We start from the raw sequence: 13,523 nt of genomic DNA, 5'->3' as shown, positions 1-13,523 counted from the left end.
CTCCAGAGCTACCTCCTTTCCTGTGACTGTATTATCTGAGAAAGAAGAAATGTTTCTGTTTAAGGTTCAGACATGAAGCAATGTAGAATTAACTCAAGTCCAATGTGTTTGTTTAGGCATTGTATAAAAGCAGAACACTCAATAACTACACAAAAAGGAGTAAATAATACAACACAGAGAAAAAGGTCTGGAATTACATCTGTTTCTCCCTGCATCAGGTCAGTACAAACTGAGAGTAGACGTCAAGACGGTGAAAGAAAACATATCGTGAGGTATTCTTTTTATACCCAAAGGGCTCAAAGCATGCACGGTAGATGGAAGAAACTCAGAGTCACATCTGACGAAAACTTGCACAGATGGAGACAAATATTGTCAGCAAACTTCAAAAGAGAATAAGAGAACAGAAGACATGTTCTTGATTCCCTGTCAGTAAGAACATCCAAGCTGATGTGACAGCTGCTACTGTGCTGTCTGGAATACAATCTGGGGACACATTCAGAGGTCACAGTCACTGCAAGATGAACTGACACAGTGGACAAAAAAGCATGCCAACAGCCCCAATCAAAGGCGATAGAGCTCCCCCGAGAAAAGCCCTCCAGCATTAGAGACAGCTGTTCTATTCCTAGGATGGCTGCAACTTTTCACTTAGAAATAAAAAACTGCAGTGATGATGAGACAGCCAGGGTTACGTAGTGGTCTAACTCCTATGAGAAATTGCACATTACTGCTACAGAACTTCTTTGAAAGATTTGATTTTCTTTTATTTTTTCTTTCCTTTGCTACCTAATGCTATGCTCAAATTTATTTACTCACTAACTCTCATTAAATATTTACAGCTTCATCTTAGCAAGGACTGACCCTGCAAAGCTTTACTGCAAATAAACTCCACGCTCTGAAGGAAGCTAACTGATTTCAGTGCATCAAATGCATTTCAAAAACTATGCTATCAATGGAGCAACAACATAATCCAAGTAAAAACCATTTAAACTAAGTATTATGTAGTGCCCTAATCCAAGCAAGATCAACAATTATAGAAATGAGTAGCTGTAGCTAGACAAAAACACCAAAACTAATGGACTGTGAGAGAAATAGTATGAAATAATCAACCTGGATGCTTGAATTATATTACAGCAGATAAAAGACTACACTGAAGTAACCACTCTCTGATAGCAGCTACCGGAAGATGCAGAATGCTTCCTATCGTCTTTGTCTTTATGGTAGCCCACAAAATAACCAGGTAGCTAAATGTATGGGCTGCAAAATATGCAATTTAGAAATCAAAAGAGCACAGCTGAAGTTGCTGCAAAGAAAGGCAACCATTAACCTTTACATGTCCAAGACAGCTGAGCCTTTTGCATTTTACTGAGCAGATGGAAGGTGGGAAACCTTATACATAGCCTAATGGGATTCTCGTGTTCCAGTGCAAAATGCACACAGGGAAGTGCTACGTGCATGGAACTTCACTGCATTCACACAAAACCCTGTTCAACAATAACTGGGATGCCACTGTGCAAACCTATAACTGTATGGTAATGAGTTCAACTGGGAACATACAGAAGCAGTGAAGGATAAAGGAAAAAAAAAAAAAAGGGCCCCACGGCTAAATCACACCTTCATCCCCAAATGGAGCTCCTCCAAGCGTGCAATACACCAGACTGAGCACACAGACACCCTCCAGATAACACAAGGATACACACCAGAGCAGGCTAATATTAGCACACGGAAATTGTTTGGTCACAGGAGCGCATCCTTCCAGCAGACAGACATTTCTACTGTCTTACGTTGAGCTTGCATGCAAAGTCCAGACCAACCCTAGTGCTCTGGCTCTACCTGTGACAGGGTACTGAGGCTCTTCCAGAGAGCTGGCTTAACCCACAAGACGTAATATTGCACAACCTAGCTTTGAAGTACTGTGTAAGGTTTGTCCTTGTATACTCCCCCAGATAACAAAAACATGCTGCTAAGAGCTGTGAGTGCTGAGGAGATGAGATTTAAGAATGTCTGAGGTATGATAGCTAGCAAACCATGCCTCTCCATGGGCACTGTTTTATGACAGCTATACTGTGATAGCTCGAGTCCTCTCTGGCACCCTAATGTAGCAAAAGTTCAGACTATCTACTAGGAAAGGCTGAGATGCATAAAGCTATCACTCATACTGAAGCTCCTAGAAGAAGTAAATTTGTGATTCGCACCATGCTATAGCAGAGGAGCTCTGAGCAAATGCCTTCAACTCAGCCCATTTATTAACAATATTTACTCAAATCTAGTTACCTGAAATCTACATTTCAGTTGTGCACAGATGAATAAGCTGATTATGAGCAACAGAACACAGGGCATCAATGTCCCTAAACAAAACACTTATCCTGAAGGAGACAGAGAATACTCCACTCCAAGGAGAAACCTCATGGGATCCTACAACGTAACTCATAGTAACAAATGAGTCATGTCTGAATACATCATAACGGAAAGCCCTGTGAATTATTAACATCCAGAGCTAGGAATCTGTTCAGGCTGAGATACAATTTTCCTGTCCTATCTGTGTAGCACAAGCAACAGAGTCATCAGAGAAGTAAAGCAGGGTGTGCAAAGCCATGTGGAAATAGGAAAACTGCTCTCTGTGCAATAGGGCTGTAATGAACTGTTCTTAAGCTTACAGTTATGGTAAAGTCTTCCAGAATCAACATATAACACATTTCTGCTTACCCAGAATTGATCCCCAGTACAACCAAGAAAAAAATTTCCTGTCCTGTCCAACTGAAAGCATTCAAAGTAATTCCAAGCACCACCGTATGCTCTTTCTTACTGTTGCCGTCACACTGTCCTGTCATGTATCAAACGGGACACTGGAATGCTCCCGAAACCTGGTGTTGTCCTTAGCGAAAAGGCTATGACAAATAGCAACGTGGTACTAAAGGTCAACCAGCAAAAAACAAAACAAAACAAAACAAAAAAAACAAACACATAAAAACCTGGGCTACACGGGACAGAAATGGTTCCATAATTTAGTGCTGTTACATAGTCCTCCCCACACCTTCTCCTAATAAGCTTAATGTCATCAGGGAAAAGGCAATGTTGTTCGAGCTATTATGCTGGAGATAATGGACAATGGTGCTGCAGGCCGGCAGCACTACTCATGTATAGATCTTCTGCCAAAAGGGACTATTGTGGCCACGTAGCTTTTCTTCCTGCGCAACAAAAAGCTGTATGACTCTTCTGAATGAATGGCTGTTTGAGTTATTATCTGCCTGTTGGGCAGGCACATTATCCTGGATGAGAAATGTCCAGTGATAGAAGATCCAACAGAGTTTTTAAGTAAATCGCTTTAGTGATTAATTTGTCTGATCATTAAAATTTTACAAAGTTTTTCTGGTTTTATATTTGTCTAGCTTCAATGCCAATTTGCTGCTGTTACGCATTGCCTGATGGGGCCCTTCTTCTCCCCATATAACTAGTTTCCATAGTGAACAAGCTATCAGCTAGTTTTCATCTTCTTATGTAAGGTCTGTGGGTCCAGGACAAGGCCTACTTAACACTGTCTGAACCCTCACAATTTATCAAGAACCTTCCTGAAAAGTGGCTGTCAGAAACTTGGATTTCTAGACTTAGCTCAACTATCCTCACTGTTCTATAAGAAATCACAGGTGCTTGCCAGTGGAAACAAGCCCCAGATATACCTGATAAACAGATTGAGTCTGACAACTGCCAGGTGCCAACATCTCACAGGAGTATGAACACGACCTAGTTCTGCACCAGCAACTGCTATCTCACATGGGCACACACAAAGATCTCTTGCTTTCTTCAGAGCTCTCAACAGGGCCTCTCTCAAATGCAGTAGTAGCCTCCTTCCTCTCCAAGTTGGACAGCTCCCCCACACCTGCATGTCTGAGTGTACTCGCGCACACAAACACACACCGAACACACCTACCCACACCTGGTGACAAGCTCACTGCCACCCAGTAGCTACCCACTGGTTACAGGGATTCCCCGGGGCCTGGACATTGGCCTGTGGAACTTCCATTACCACATGTCAGTCACGCCAGGCACAAACACCCTTGGCTGTCCTGGTACAAAATACAGCATTTTGAATACCACAGAGGATGGCAAGCAAACCCGTGGATGGCAAGTAAGGTCTTGGAATTGGAATTAACACGGAATTCCCAGTACGGTCTCAATAATCCAGAAAATGGATCTAAAATGATAGCCCACAACGTAGCGCCTCATGAGCTTTGAAGAAGACAACAGATTCAGTTCTCCTCTATAAGGATATGTGGTCACATGCTTTTGTTGGCTGTTGCGGGCAGAATTTGAAGTGCTATTGTAGGCCATATTAAAATACATTCCTCCAAGGGCATTTCACTATCTTAAGATCAAAAAAGTTACACCATTAATGCTCAGAAGATAAACAGGAATTCAGAAGTCTCCAGCCAGCGTTGTCACAGCTACTTGTGGGACTGTGGGAAATAACCTTATCCTGAAGAGTAGTCTAAACATTTTGTGTTCTGCTCAAAGTATTCTGACTTGCTGAAGTGTACTGCATTTGCTTGTGAATGTAGCATTACACTATTTTCCATGTTTTGAACAGATAAATCTCACAGGCTGGAGCTTTCCTACCTAACAAACTCCATTCCTTCTAGAGGGTAGACAGAGAAGAAGGGCTGAGCAGCTTTCAGCAGCAGCTGTGCAACCTCCTCATCTCAATGGAAGGTGTCTGCATCTGGCTGAAGGGGAACAAAACATACTTTCACCTATTTCAGCTGTTGTAATTTTTTTAAGCAGAAGGCTGGTGTGGTATTAAACCTGATGACCTGAAGCTCTGTGACATTAGTGTTTATGTAGGTAGAAGTATGTCACCTATTCCTTACAGCTGTTTACTGCAGACAGCAATCACCGTGTTTTCAAGCCATTAGCAGAGTTTTTGGCTTACAGATTTGATGAGCTGGTTTTATGTTTAGTCAGTTTAACACAAAAAGAGCTATTTGGACCCGTGTTTTACATTTTTCAAAATACACAGAATAGTTGCTTGGGCCTCTTCTTATTTGAACACAGCATCCTCCTTACTGCTTCAACAGCAGCATCCTCCTTACTTTTTTAGCAGCATCCTCATTACTTTTTTACTCCAGACTAGGAATTGTTCATGGATTGCCACTTGCATTTCAGATTTTGGCCATATGAACAAAGACACGAAGGTTGCTCTTGTGCCCATCCCTTACACACTCACCACCACCCTTTTCCACAAGAAGAGAGCCGCTTCCCTCCCACCCTCTTATATCCACAGTTTCTAAGACAAAATTGCCAGTTGGTCCTGGGGTGTTCCAGCCTGCTTCTATACAAGCCCTGCTCTACCACTGCCAGTTCCACACACTGCAAGGCACAGCTCTGTAAGAACCCAAGACAGCCTGGTGTTACACACAGAAAGATGCACTCTACAGGACCTCACAGGGGACTGGTTATGTGAACAAAGATTACTGTAAACGATCACATGAGTAACAGGTACTGTAACTGGGCACTTCCCCTATTTTTAGCTTATATCCACACAGAATGACAGATTTCTATTGGCTTCTTTAGAACCATAAATTCAGCTTTTCTTTCCAATACAAGGTTCTGGCTCATATCTTAAAATCATCTTGCTGCATGCATTTATTTACCTCACATCTAAAACCAGTCTTACTGGATGGTGACACACAGTGGAAAATGAAGAAACAAAAGTACACACTAGATACAGCATGTTCTTATTTATGGAAGCAAAGGTAAAAAACAGGGAATTAAGAGCAAAGTGAACAGATTTATTTAACACCATTGTCTCTGTGTCTTACCTTCCTATGGGTCCCAGATCTCCAGAGTCCTGGCTGCCTGCGTCACTGGGTGTGCTCACTGATTTCGAAGAGGGAGACATAGGGGTTGGGACTAAATAATGAAAATAACAGGTATCCCATGTTAACACATGCAGCGACTGCACTGATGAAGAGCAGTGTCAGACAAATCAAAACCAATGGACCAAAATGATAGTGGATGAATGATTAGGAGAGTTTGAAATGGTGAAAGCAAATAAGGAAAGGAAAGAAAAAGAAAAGGAAGAGAGTCAAGTGAATTTTAAGTCTTCTAGAAGTGTTAAAACTGACATGAATTTAGACAGGACTGAAAGCCCAATGTGATTCTACAGCTAATCAGTGGAGGAGAGATCTGTGGAAATAGCACTTTTTTTCTCGTATATATTTCAAAGATGATTTGCAAAAGATTTTAAAGGTATGAAGAAATATCAGGGCCTTGTCTTGTCAGAAAGCTGAGTGAACTCTTCTGGTAATGTCAAGGAGGCAACAGAGCAAGCAAACTTTTCAAAATTTCCATTTAAATTAAAAGCCAATGTCCATTAGATATGTTCTAAAACTACAGTGCAGAAATGACATCCCAAATAAAAGCTAAATAAGGAAATCCAGCTAGTTAAAATCATTTCCCAACATGGTGAGAATACGCATTAGTTTGCTTAGTGATCATGTTTTCTTAAGTAATTTAGGTTGTATAAGGTTGCCATTTGGGTGGGACATGATTTCAACACTCAAGGAAAAGTTTCCCTTGGTTTAGATACTATTTGCAAAAGTTCTAGAAATGATTTTCTCTTTGGCTTGCCAGGGCTTTTGAAGCATATTTCATGCAAATCCAGTTTTGTTTCCTTTAACAGGAAAGGAAGTTCATAGCTCAAGGTCAGCCCAAGTTTAAGCTCTTCAGCAAGGAAGTAAAAAAATAAAAAAGTAGAAATATCTTGATTTCTTTTAAAATGGTTTCTCAAAAATATTTAAAATGAAGAGATGGCTCAAGTCAAGGTTTAATGCAAGTATTCTTCAAAGCAGCTACACTGAATAAAACACCAAAAAGGGTTTTAATGCAAAAATGAAGTTTTCCATTTGGTTTAAATCATGTGCATTTCCTTTCATAGATTTTACAGAGTGAAACTTTATACTATTTTGTTATGCTCTATAATGTATAATGACAGACCTGTCAAGAGACTCGGATTTTCCATGTGGTCAAACATTTTGCATGGATTCTCACTAGAGACTGTCGCAGAAATGACTGCAGCATGAAAAGTGAATTCATCTTCATGACAGCCCTTTGGCAGGTTACAGGTATGTCATGGCTGTTTATGTATATTCACACATAGTCCATATTCACAGTGGGATCTGGGTATCATATGCGTATGTGAAGGCAGAATTAAAGCTTCCTTTGTGTATTAATTGTCAGTGTATACATAGGGAATGAAAGAGGATAGAATGCCATTGTTTATCTAAGACGGATCATTTCATATGTGAATCTTCATGTTCTTTTGACAGTATCAAATACATAATAATTAACTAAGATAAGAACCGATAATTTACAACATGAATGTGTGTTATTTTTATCATATATGGAAACGTATCCTCTTTGAAAGATAAAATGAGTTCATAAATAAATTATATATATATATAAATTGAAATAGAAATTTTAAATGCTCAGATATTAAAAATGTATCTGATTTTGTAATATCATTATATAATTTACAAAATATAGTTTATGAAGTTCTCACTTTGGGGCCACACAATGTGTCAGCCAGAACTTAATCAAGATAACCAATATTCAAGATACTATAAACTTTGCCACATGTATTTTTAAACTTTGAAATTTATATTCCACAACTGAAACTCCACCAACAAAAAAGCACTAAAGCACATGGAACCAGATCTGAAATCTACAATAATGATCTGATGATAAGTTTTTTGGTAATTGTGATTTGTCTTTTTATTTCTCCTTTCCCATTTTGCTTGATTTTTAGAGAAAATTAATGGGAGCTCCCACACAACTTTGCTCCTCCTTCCTTGGCAAATGCTTAATCTGTATTTATGAAAAAAAAAAAAAACAACTTTGGGCTAATGAAGTACAGAATTTATTATATTATTTTGTGGGTCATTAGATAGATGTGATAGAAGATATATTACTCCATCAGAAAAGAAATCACTACTGGTATGCAAAACCAACCTGCGTTACATTCACAAAAATTTCTTGAAGAAATGAAACGGGTGTTTCTGGCAATGATAAGTACTCAAAATGCCATGAGCTGGTATATGTGAATGGTATGGTGGGCATTCAAACAGAAGAGTTCACTTCACTAATACAGCCAAAAATCAAAAAAGCAAAGCATGCTTTATTAGAAAGAATGCATTCATTATGGCAGAACTGAATGCTTCACAGTATGCTCATCTTAAATACCTAGAGGTGGTTCTGGAGATATACCAATGCTCTGTAACAAAGCTTCTGTCTCTCTTCTTTTGCGGTCTAGGTCAGAATCTTCTTGGGCTGGTTCCTTCTTTTGCTGTAGATCAGCCTGAATTAAAAAGAAAAAAAAAAAAAGAAGTTTTATCCACATAGAATGGATTTCTCAGGCCTACTGGAACACAGAAACAGGAGAAGCAACATCTGCATTAGCCAGAATCCCTTATATTTGGCCCATCATTCTCTAATTTAGTAGGGCAGACAGAGAGAAGTGGTACTCCAGACAAGTGGTTAGAGCAGTCCTTTGAAAGAACCAGGCTTGCTGCCCTTCTCCCAGGCGCATGAGAGAACTGAACCCATTTTCTACTTTGTAGACTAGTGCAGTAACCAATAAGCTGCAACACAAAATACAACTGGCTGCGTCTATCATTTTATCATGCCTTAAATATAGCAATCCCAGAAGAGTTCTTATAGACAATGTCTGGAGGCACCTGCCTCTGTAATTTGGATCCTATGTTTACTTCTAAATTGGCTGATCTTGTCTAGCCTCCAAACAGATAGGTTTCCCTCTCTGTTGAAACCAGAGTATAGGACACAAGGGACTTGCACAGCACCCCAGCCTGCTGTTGATACTGGTGTAGATACAATGTCAAACCTAGAAGCTCAGAAGCTTCTCCATCTTCTCAAATTTGGATGCAGCCAGGACAGAGGAAAACTCTCCTACTTTTCTTTACAGATAAGGAACATACCTGAGCTCAGCTCATCCCATGAACTAGCCTGAAGTATCTCATAGTACATGAGGTTTTAGAAAACTCTTCTGTATCACCTATGCATCTAACCGAATATTAGACTTCACTCTTGAAGACCAGAAACTTCAGAATCAGGCAGCGTACCACATTTATGGTGCCACAGTTAGGCAGTACAGAATAATTTGTAGAGCTGGGTGTCCTTAGCTGGATTTGGCTATATGAGCCGATGGAAAGTTCCAACCACAGGGGGATCTCCACAAGACGTAAAACCAGAGGCAGGGGACAAAGAAAAGAACTTAATAGGTTCCTTGAGACATTAGCTTGCCTCCCATCTCTTTAATTCATTAACAGGCTAGTAACAAACACTGAAAAGGTTAACATTTAAAGTCTTGTTTACAGAGGACTCCCGTAGAGCCTCTAGGAGCCTCACTGGGATGTGTGTCGGTAATTGCACAAAAATGTCTCAAATGAAAAAGGATTAAAAAGACAACCAAAACTGGAACGTGGATTTCTTGGATCACATCACATTTCCACAGTAATTCCATGAAATTCATGTACAATATTAAAGTGTCAGTTTAAAAGGAAACCAGTTATTAGTAAAGGATAACAGGTGCTTTAAACTATGGTAAGTGTTGACATTTGAAGGAAAAGAAACATAATCACTTAATGCTTCTCTGACTTTGCATGAAAATGAATATCCACTCCCTGTCAATTCTCACCTCTATTCCACTAAGTGACTGAATAAAAAGAAGTACAAATCCCTTAATGAAAAACCTAATGCATATTGTCAAGGACAAATAAACTAATATGTCAATCAAACTTTAACAGGACTGAAAGATGCACCCATGCCAGAAGATGAAAATGCAATTGCAATTATGTTATACTTTACTGGAGAATAATAATTGTAAATCTGTTGCCTTAGCCAGTAATCAAGCTGGTCTTCAGAGAACAAAATACATATTTAGATTGTAATGGCTTCAAAAAAATGTAAGATGTCTTTCTGTCTTTCTGCACTCTCCACTCCCTTTCCATTGAAGGAAAGCCCAGGAAAAAGCATCGTGGCAAATCAATTTTTCTTTCTACACACACATACACATCATGTTGTCTAAACTGTTGTCATCTGACAGCACGTTGGTTTTAAAAGCAATACCCTCATCCCAACTTTCTTGACAAAAATAAGCATTTTGGTTTTAAGGTCAGACTGATGTGGGTTTCAGGATCTCATTCCACATGACAGGTACCTTGGAGTATACAATACTCAGCAAGACCATTCTGCAGACATGAGCAGGCACTCTGCATATTTACCTCTTTCTTTTTCCTTTCTTCCTCCTTCCGTTTCTTTTCTTCTCTTATCTGAGCCAAACGCTGCTTTTTGCGCTCAAGTTCTGCTTTTAAATCGCTTTTGTCTGACATTTTGATTCTGCTGGAAACAGAATATGGAAACCAATGTGAAAACAAAAATAAACATTTTCGCTATCTACTGAAAAAAATCACCACATACTTATATCAAAAATAGCACTTCTAAAATTGCTACAAATATACTCCTACATAAATGCTGGCCCTTGGAATACATCATAGCAAGCAGAGTATTTGTTTTGTAATTTTATTTTCAAGAAGTCAGACCAGAATATCACCAACCATAGAATATATTTCCAAACTGTCTTTATTAGAAAACCACCTTTGTGAAGCAAACGTATTTTTGTCTGCTGTTCAAACTAATGCTTTAATGCTTTTATGCACTGAAGCTGATGTCTTTTGACTTTCATCAACTTCAGCATCTCTGCCAGCCTGTAAGACCCAGGTCCACAAACAGATTTTGATTTTAGGTACGTGAAAGAGATGTGCCCCAAGTAGCCCGACGTGTCCTAGGAATTTTAGTGGCAAAAAATGGAAAATCTGGTAGCTTTTGCTTCTGCACATGCCCTGAGCAACTGCCATCCCAGCATCCTCTCCCATTCCACTTGCTCAGCCAGGCACAGCCCGGCAGCCCCGTTGCAGTACCCTCCACCACTCATTCATCCCCTAGTGGAGCACGCCGACCAAGCTGTGGGTAGGAAACTCCTCCATGCTGTCCAGGGAAAGCAGGGCCACTGCACCCAAAAGCCTGTGGACAAAGTACAAAACCAGGCAACCCAGCGACGCTGAACTTGTCTTTAACAAGGCGGCATGTGGCTCTGCCGGCAGTCTTGTGCTCAGATCACCCTTCCAAGAGGCAGGAGGTGTGCCCCATGTTCCTGTGGGAACTCCAGTCAAGCAAGCAAATCTGGCGAAAGCACTTCTTAACCACTAAAAGACCACCTCTTCACCATTCAGTCTTAAACACAACTCTGTAGGAAAGTGATGTGAAGCTGTGTTACACTCATTGTGTTGTGAAACTCAGCCAACCTACGCTGGTGTTACGTGAGCCTTGAAACAGAAGAGTAGAGGGATATGAAGCTGTATCATACAGAAACAGGGACAGATCTCTGAAGATATCCGATCTGTATGATACCAATCTATTCCTACAGTTCTGAAACCTCACCAACATTTCACAAATTCATAATTTAAGTCACAGATAATTTATTTATTCTCCAACATCATAACATCTAACATCATTATGGGCTGTCAACTAACTGTATCAGTGATGATTTTCTTCTTCGCCTTTCACTTCAAAGACAGCCCTGGCTAATACAGACATTCAGGGAAAGCATTAACCATGCCTTTCCTGTACTGCTAATTCACACATCACTTACCACATCCCCCACTGCAACTCAAAATCAATCAGGTCAATGGCAGCGCCATGTATATGCAATGGCAGTCTGTTGTTTGCTCAATGCATGGGAAATTACACAGCAACTCTCCATTAATACAAACGAGAACTCCATCCACATTACTCCCTGGGTTGGTTGATGACCAGAGAGTAAATAGACGTGCTAAAAATGATATGGGACTTTCACTCATCATCAATTCCTCCTGCAGTCATATGCTTCCTTCTCCTCAAAATGCAAAAAGCATAATTAGCCCACAATATGGAGGATGTTGCCAACAAAACATCACCTGCATATTAAGTGGCCCAAACTTTTTGTTGTCTTTGTAAGCTTTTTCCTCTACTGAGAGAGCAGAATACAACATGGAATCACAAAAGGTAAGTTTAATGCAAATGGCAGGTCTACGAGCAGCCTGAGGGATGCCAGAGGGGCGTATGTGTGCAGAGCACACCACGGGTGCTGATGCTCACCAGCCAAACATCCAGCAGGCGTTACACCCGTCCTGCTCAGGACCATTGCAGACTGTGTACCTACTGCAGCAGAGCTGCCTTTTCTGGCACAGGACCTGCTCACCTTTCCCACCCCAGGGCCTCCTGGTTCAACCTACAACAACTCACAGTACGTGGTACAGCTAGGAGGGACATTAAACAACGAACAAACCACACCACCAGGTGCACTAGCTGTACACAGAGGACGACCATTTTTTATTCTTCCCTCACTCCGACCCTATTCATGATGATACTTAAGCCATACTGTTGGGAGTTTGAGAAAGAGAAATCAAAACTCTCAGAAAATTTGTATTTGGTATCAATAAAACTAAGCAACAGCACCTTCGACAACATTAATTTGTGTGAAGATATTTTTAAGTGAGAAATGCCTGGAGATTTTTAATGACAGCGTAAGTAGTATTTTGCCTACCAGCCTGCTCAGGATTTGCGGGTCTCTCAGATATGGTTGAAATCCCATTTGAAGTCATTTTCCTAATCTTTTGTACACATTTGAATTCTTATTATGAAGTTTCCCTCCAAGCCCTTTGGACTAGATAGAGTTTTTGCATCCTTTTAGTTCTGCAGTTTGGCAACAGAAAGCGAAATCCCGTTTCTATGCAGAAAATATGCAAATGCATTTTAAGGCTTATGACAGAAACCCGGAGGGTTTGGCATCCCTTTCAAACTGTTTGTCAGATATCATTGAATGGCTTTCTAAAACTTCATTCCCTTAATGTCAGGGAAACCAACTTTTCCTCTGATTTAGGCATCAGCTACTCAATGCCTGGCCCCTTCTTTACAATGCTCCAGTCAGGGTGATCAAACTCTATTATAGCTTTGCCCTATTTTTAACGAGGCGGAACTTAAATACAACAAAGATGATGTATTTAATTTATTTCAAGGAATGATGCCAGTTTGGAGTTATAGAGATAATTTCATCTCAAGTTACTTTCTTCCTGCATGTAGTCATTCCTTAGCTACCCCAACCAGCCTATCAACCTGCAAATTTGCCATTTACAGGTTTAGCCCAAACTGAACACCAGGGATATGTGACCACCTTTCACAGAGGTCACCAAGTCAGCAGCTAGCAAAGAGGAAGCGTGCCGATGTACTCGTCCCTCTGTTTGGCACTGCCCATGGAGTTAACAGTCTGTATTCATTACCGGGAACAAATTCTTAATAACTGTCATTCCCTGTGCCAAATGGAAGAGAGATAAAGGCAAACATTAAAAATTATCTACTTTTTACATTCTCTGTGGTGCTGAATGTCAGCCCCAAGGCTCATGCACAACCTAATCTTC

General features: G+C 40.3%; 1 protein-coding gene across 9 annotated transcripts in view; it reads right to left on the bottom strand.

Annotated features, from left to right (window-relative positions):
* Positions 1-13,523, bottom strand: part of DYNC1I1 (dynein cytoplasmic 1 intermediate chain 1) — a 192,323-nt gene that overhangs the window by 165,343 nt on the left and 13,457 nt on the right. For 2 of the 9 annotated variants that reach the window (XM_040550236.1, XM_040550243.1), the window contains exons 3-5: positions 10,293-10,410; positions 8,236-8,350; positions 5,814-5,904 (exon numbers count right to left, since the gene is read on the bottom strand). In XM_040550236.1, coding sequence (XP_040406170.1) covers positions 5,814-5,904; positions 8,236-8,350; positions 10,293-10,400 — 314 coding nt within the window. In that variant the 5' untranslated portion in view covers positions 10,401-10,410. Of the gene's footprint in view, positions 1-5,813; positions 5,956-8,235; positions 8,351-10,292; positions 10,411-13,523 lie in introns of all 9 variants that reach the window. The other 7 variants (XM_040550241.1, XM_040550244.1, XM_040550238.1 and 4 more) reach the window with 5 other exon arrangements.

This window comes from Cygnus olor, chromosome 2 (genome assembly GCF_009769625.2).
Source record: "Cygnus olor isolate bCygOlo1 chromosome 2, bCygOlo1.pri.v2, whole genome shotgun sequence".
Classification (NCBI taxonomy): domain Eukaryota; kingdom Metazoa; phylum Chordata; class Aves; order Anseriformes; family Anatidae; genus Cygnus; species Cygnus olor.
Note: the sequence above shows the minus strand (reverse complement) of the source record. Positions and strands in the feature narration are given on the sequence as shown.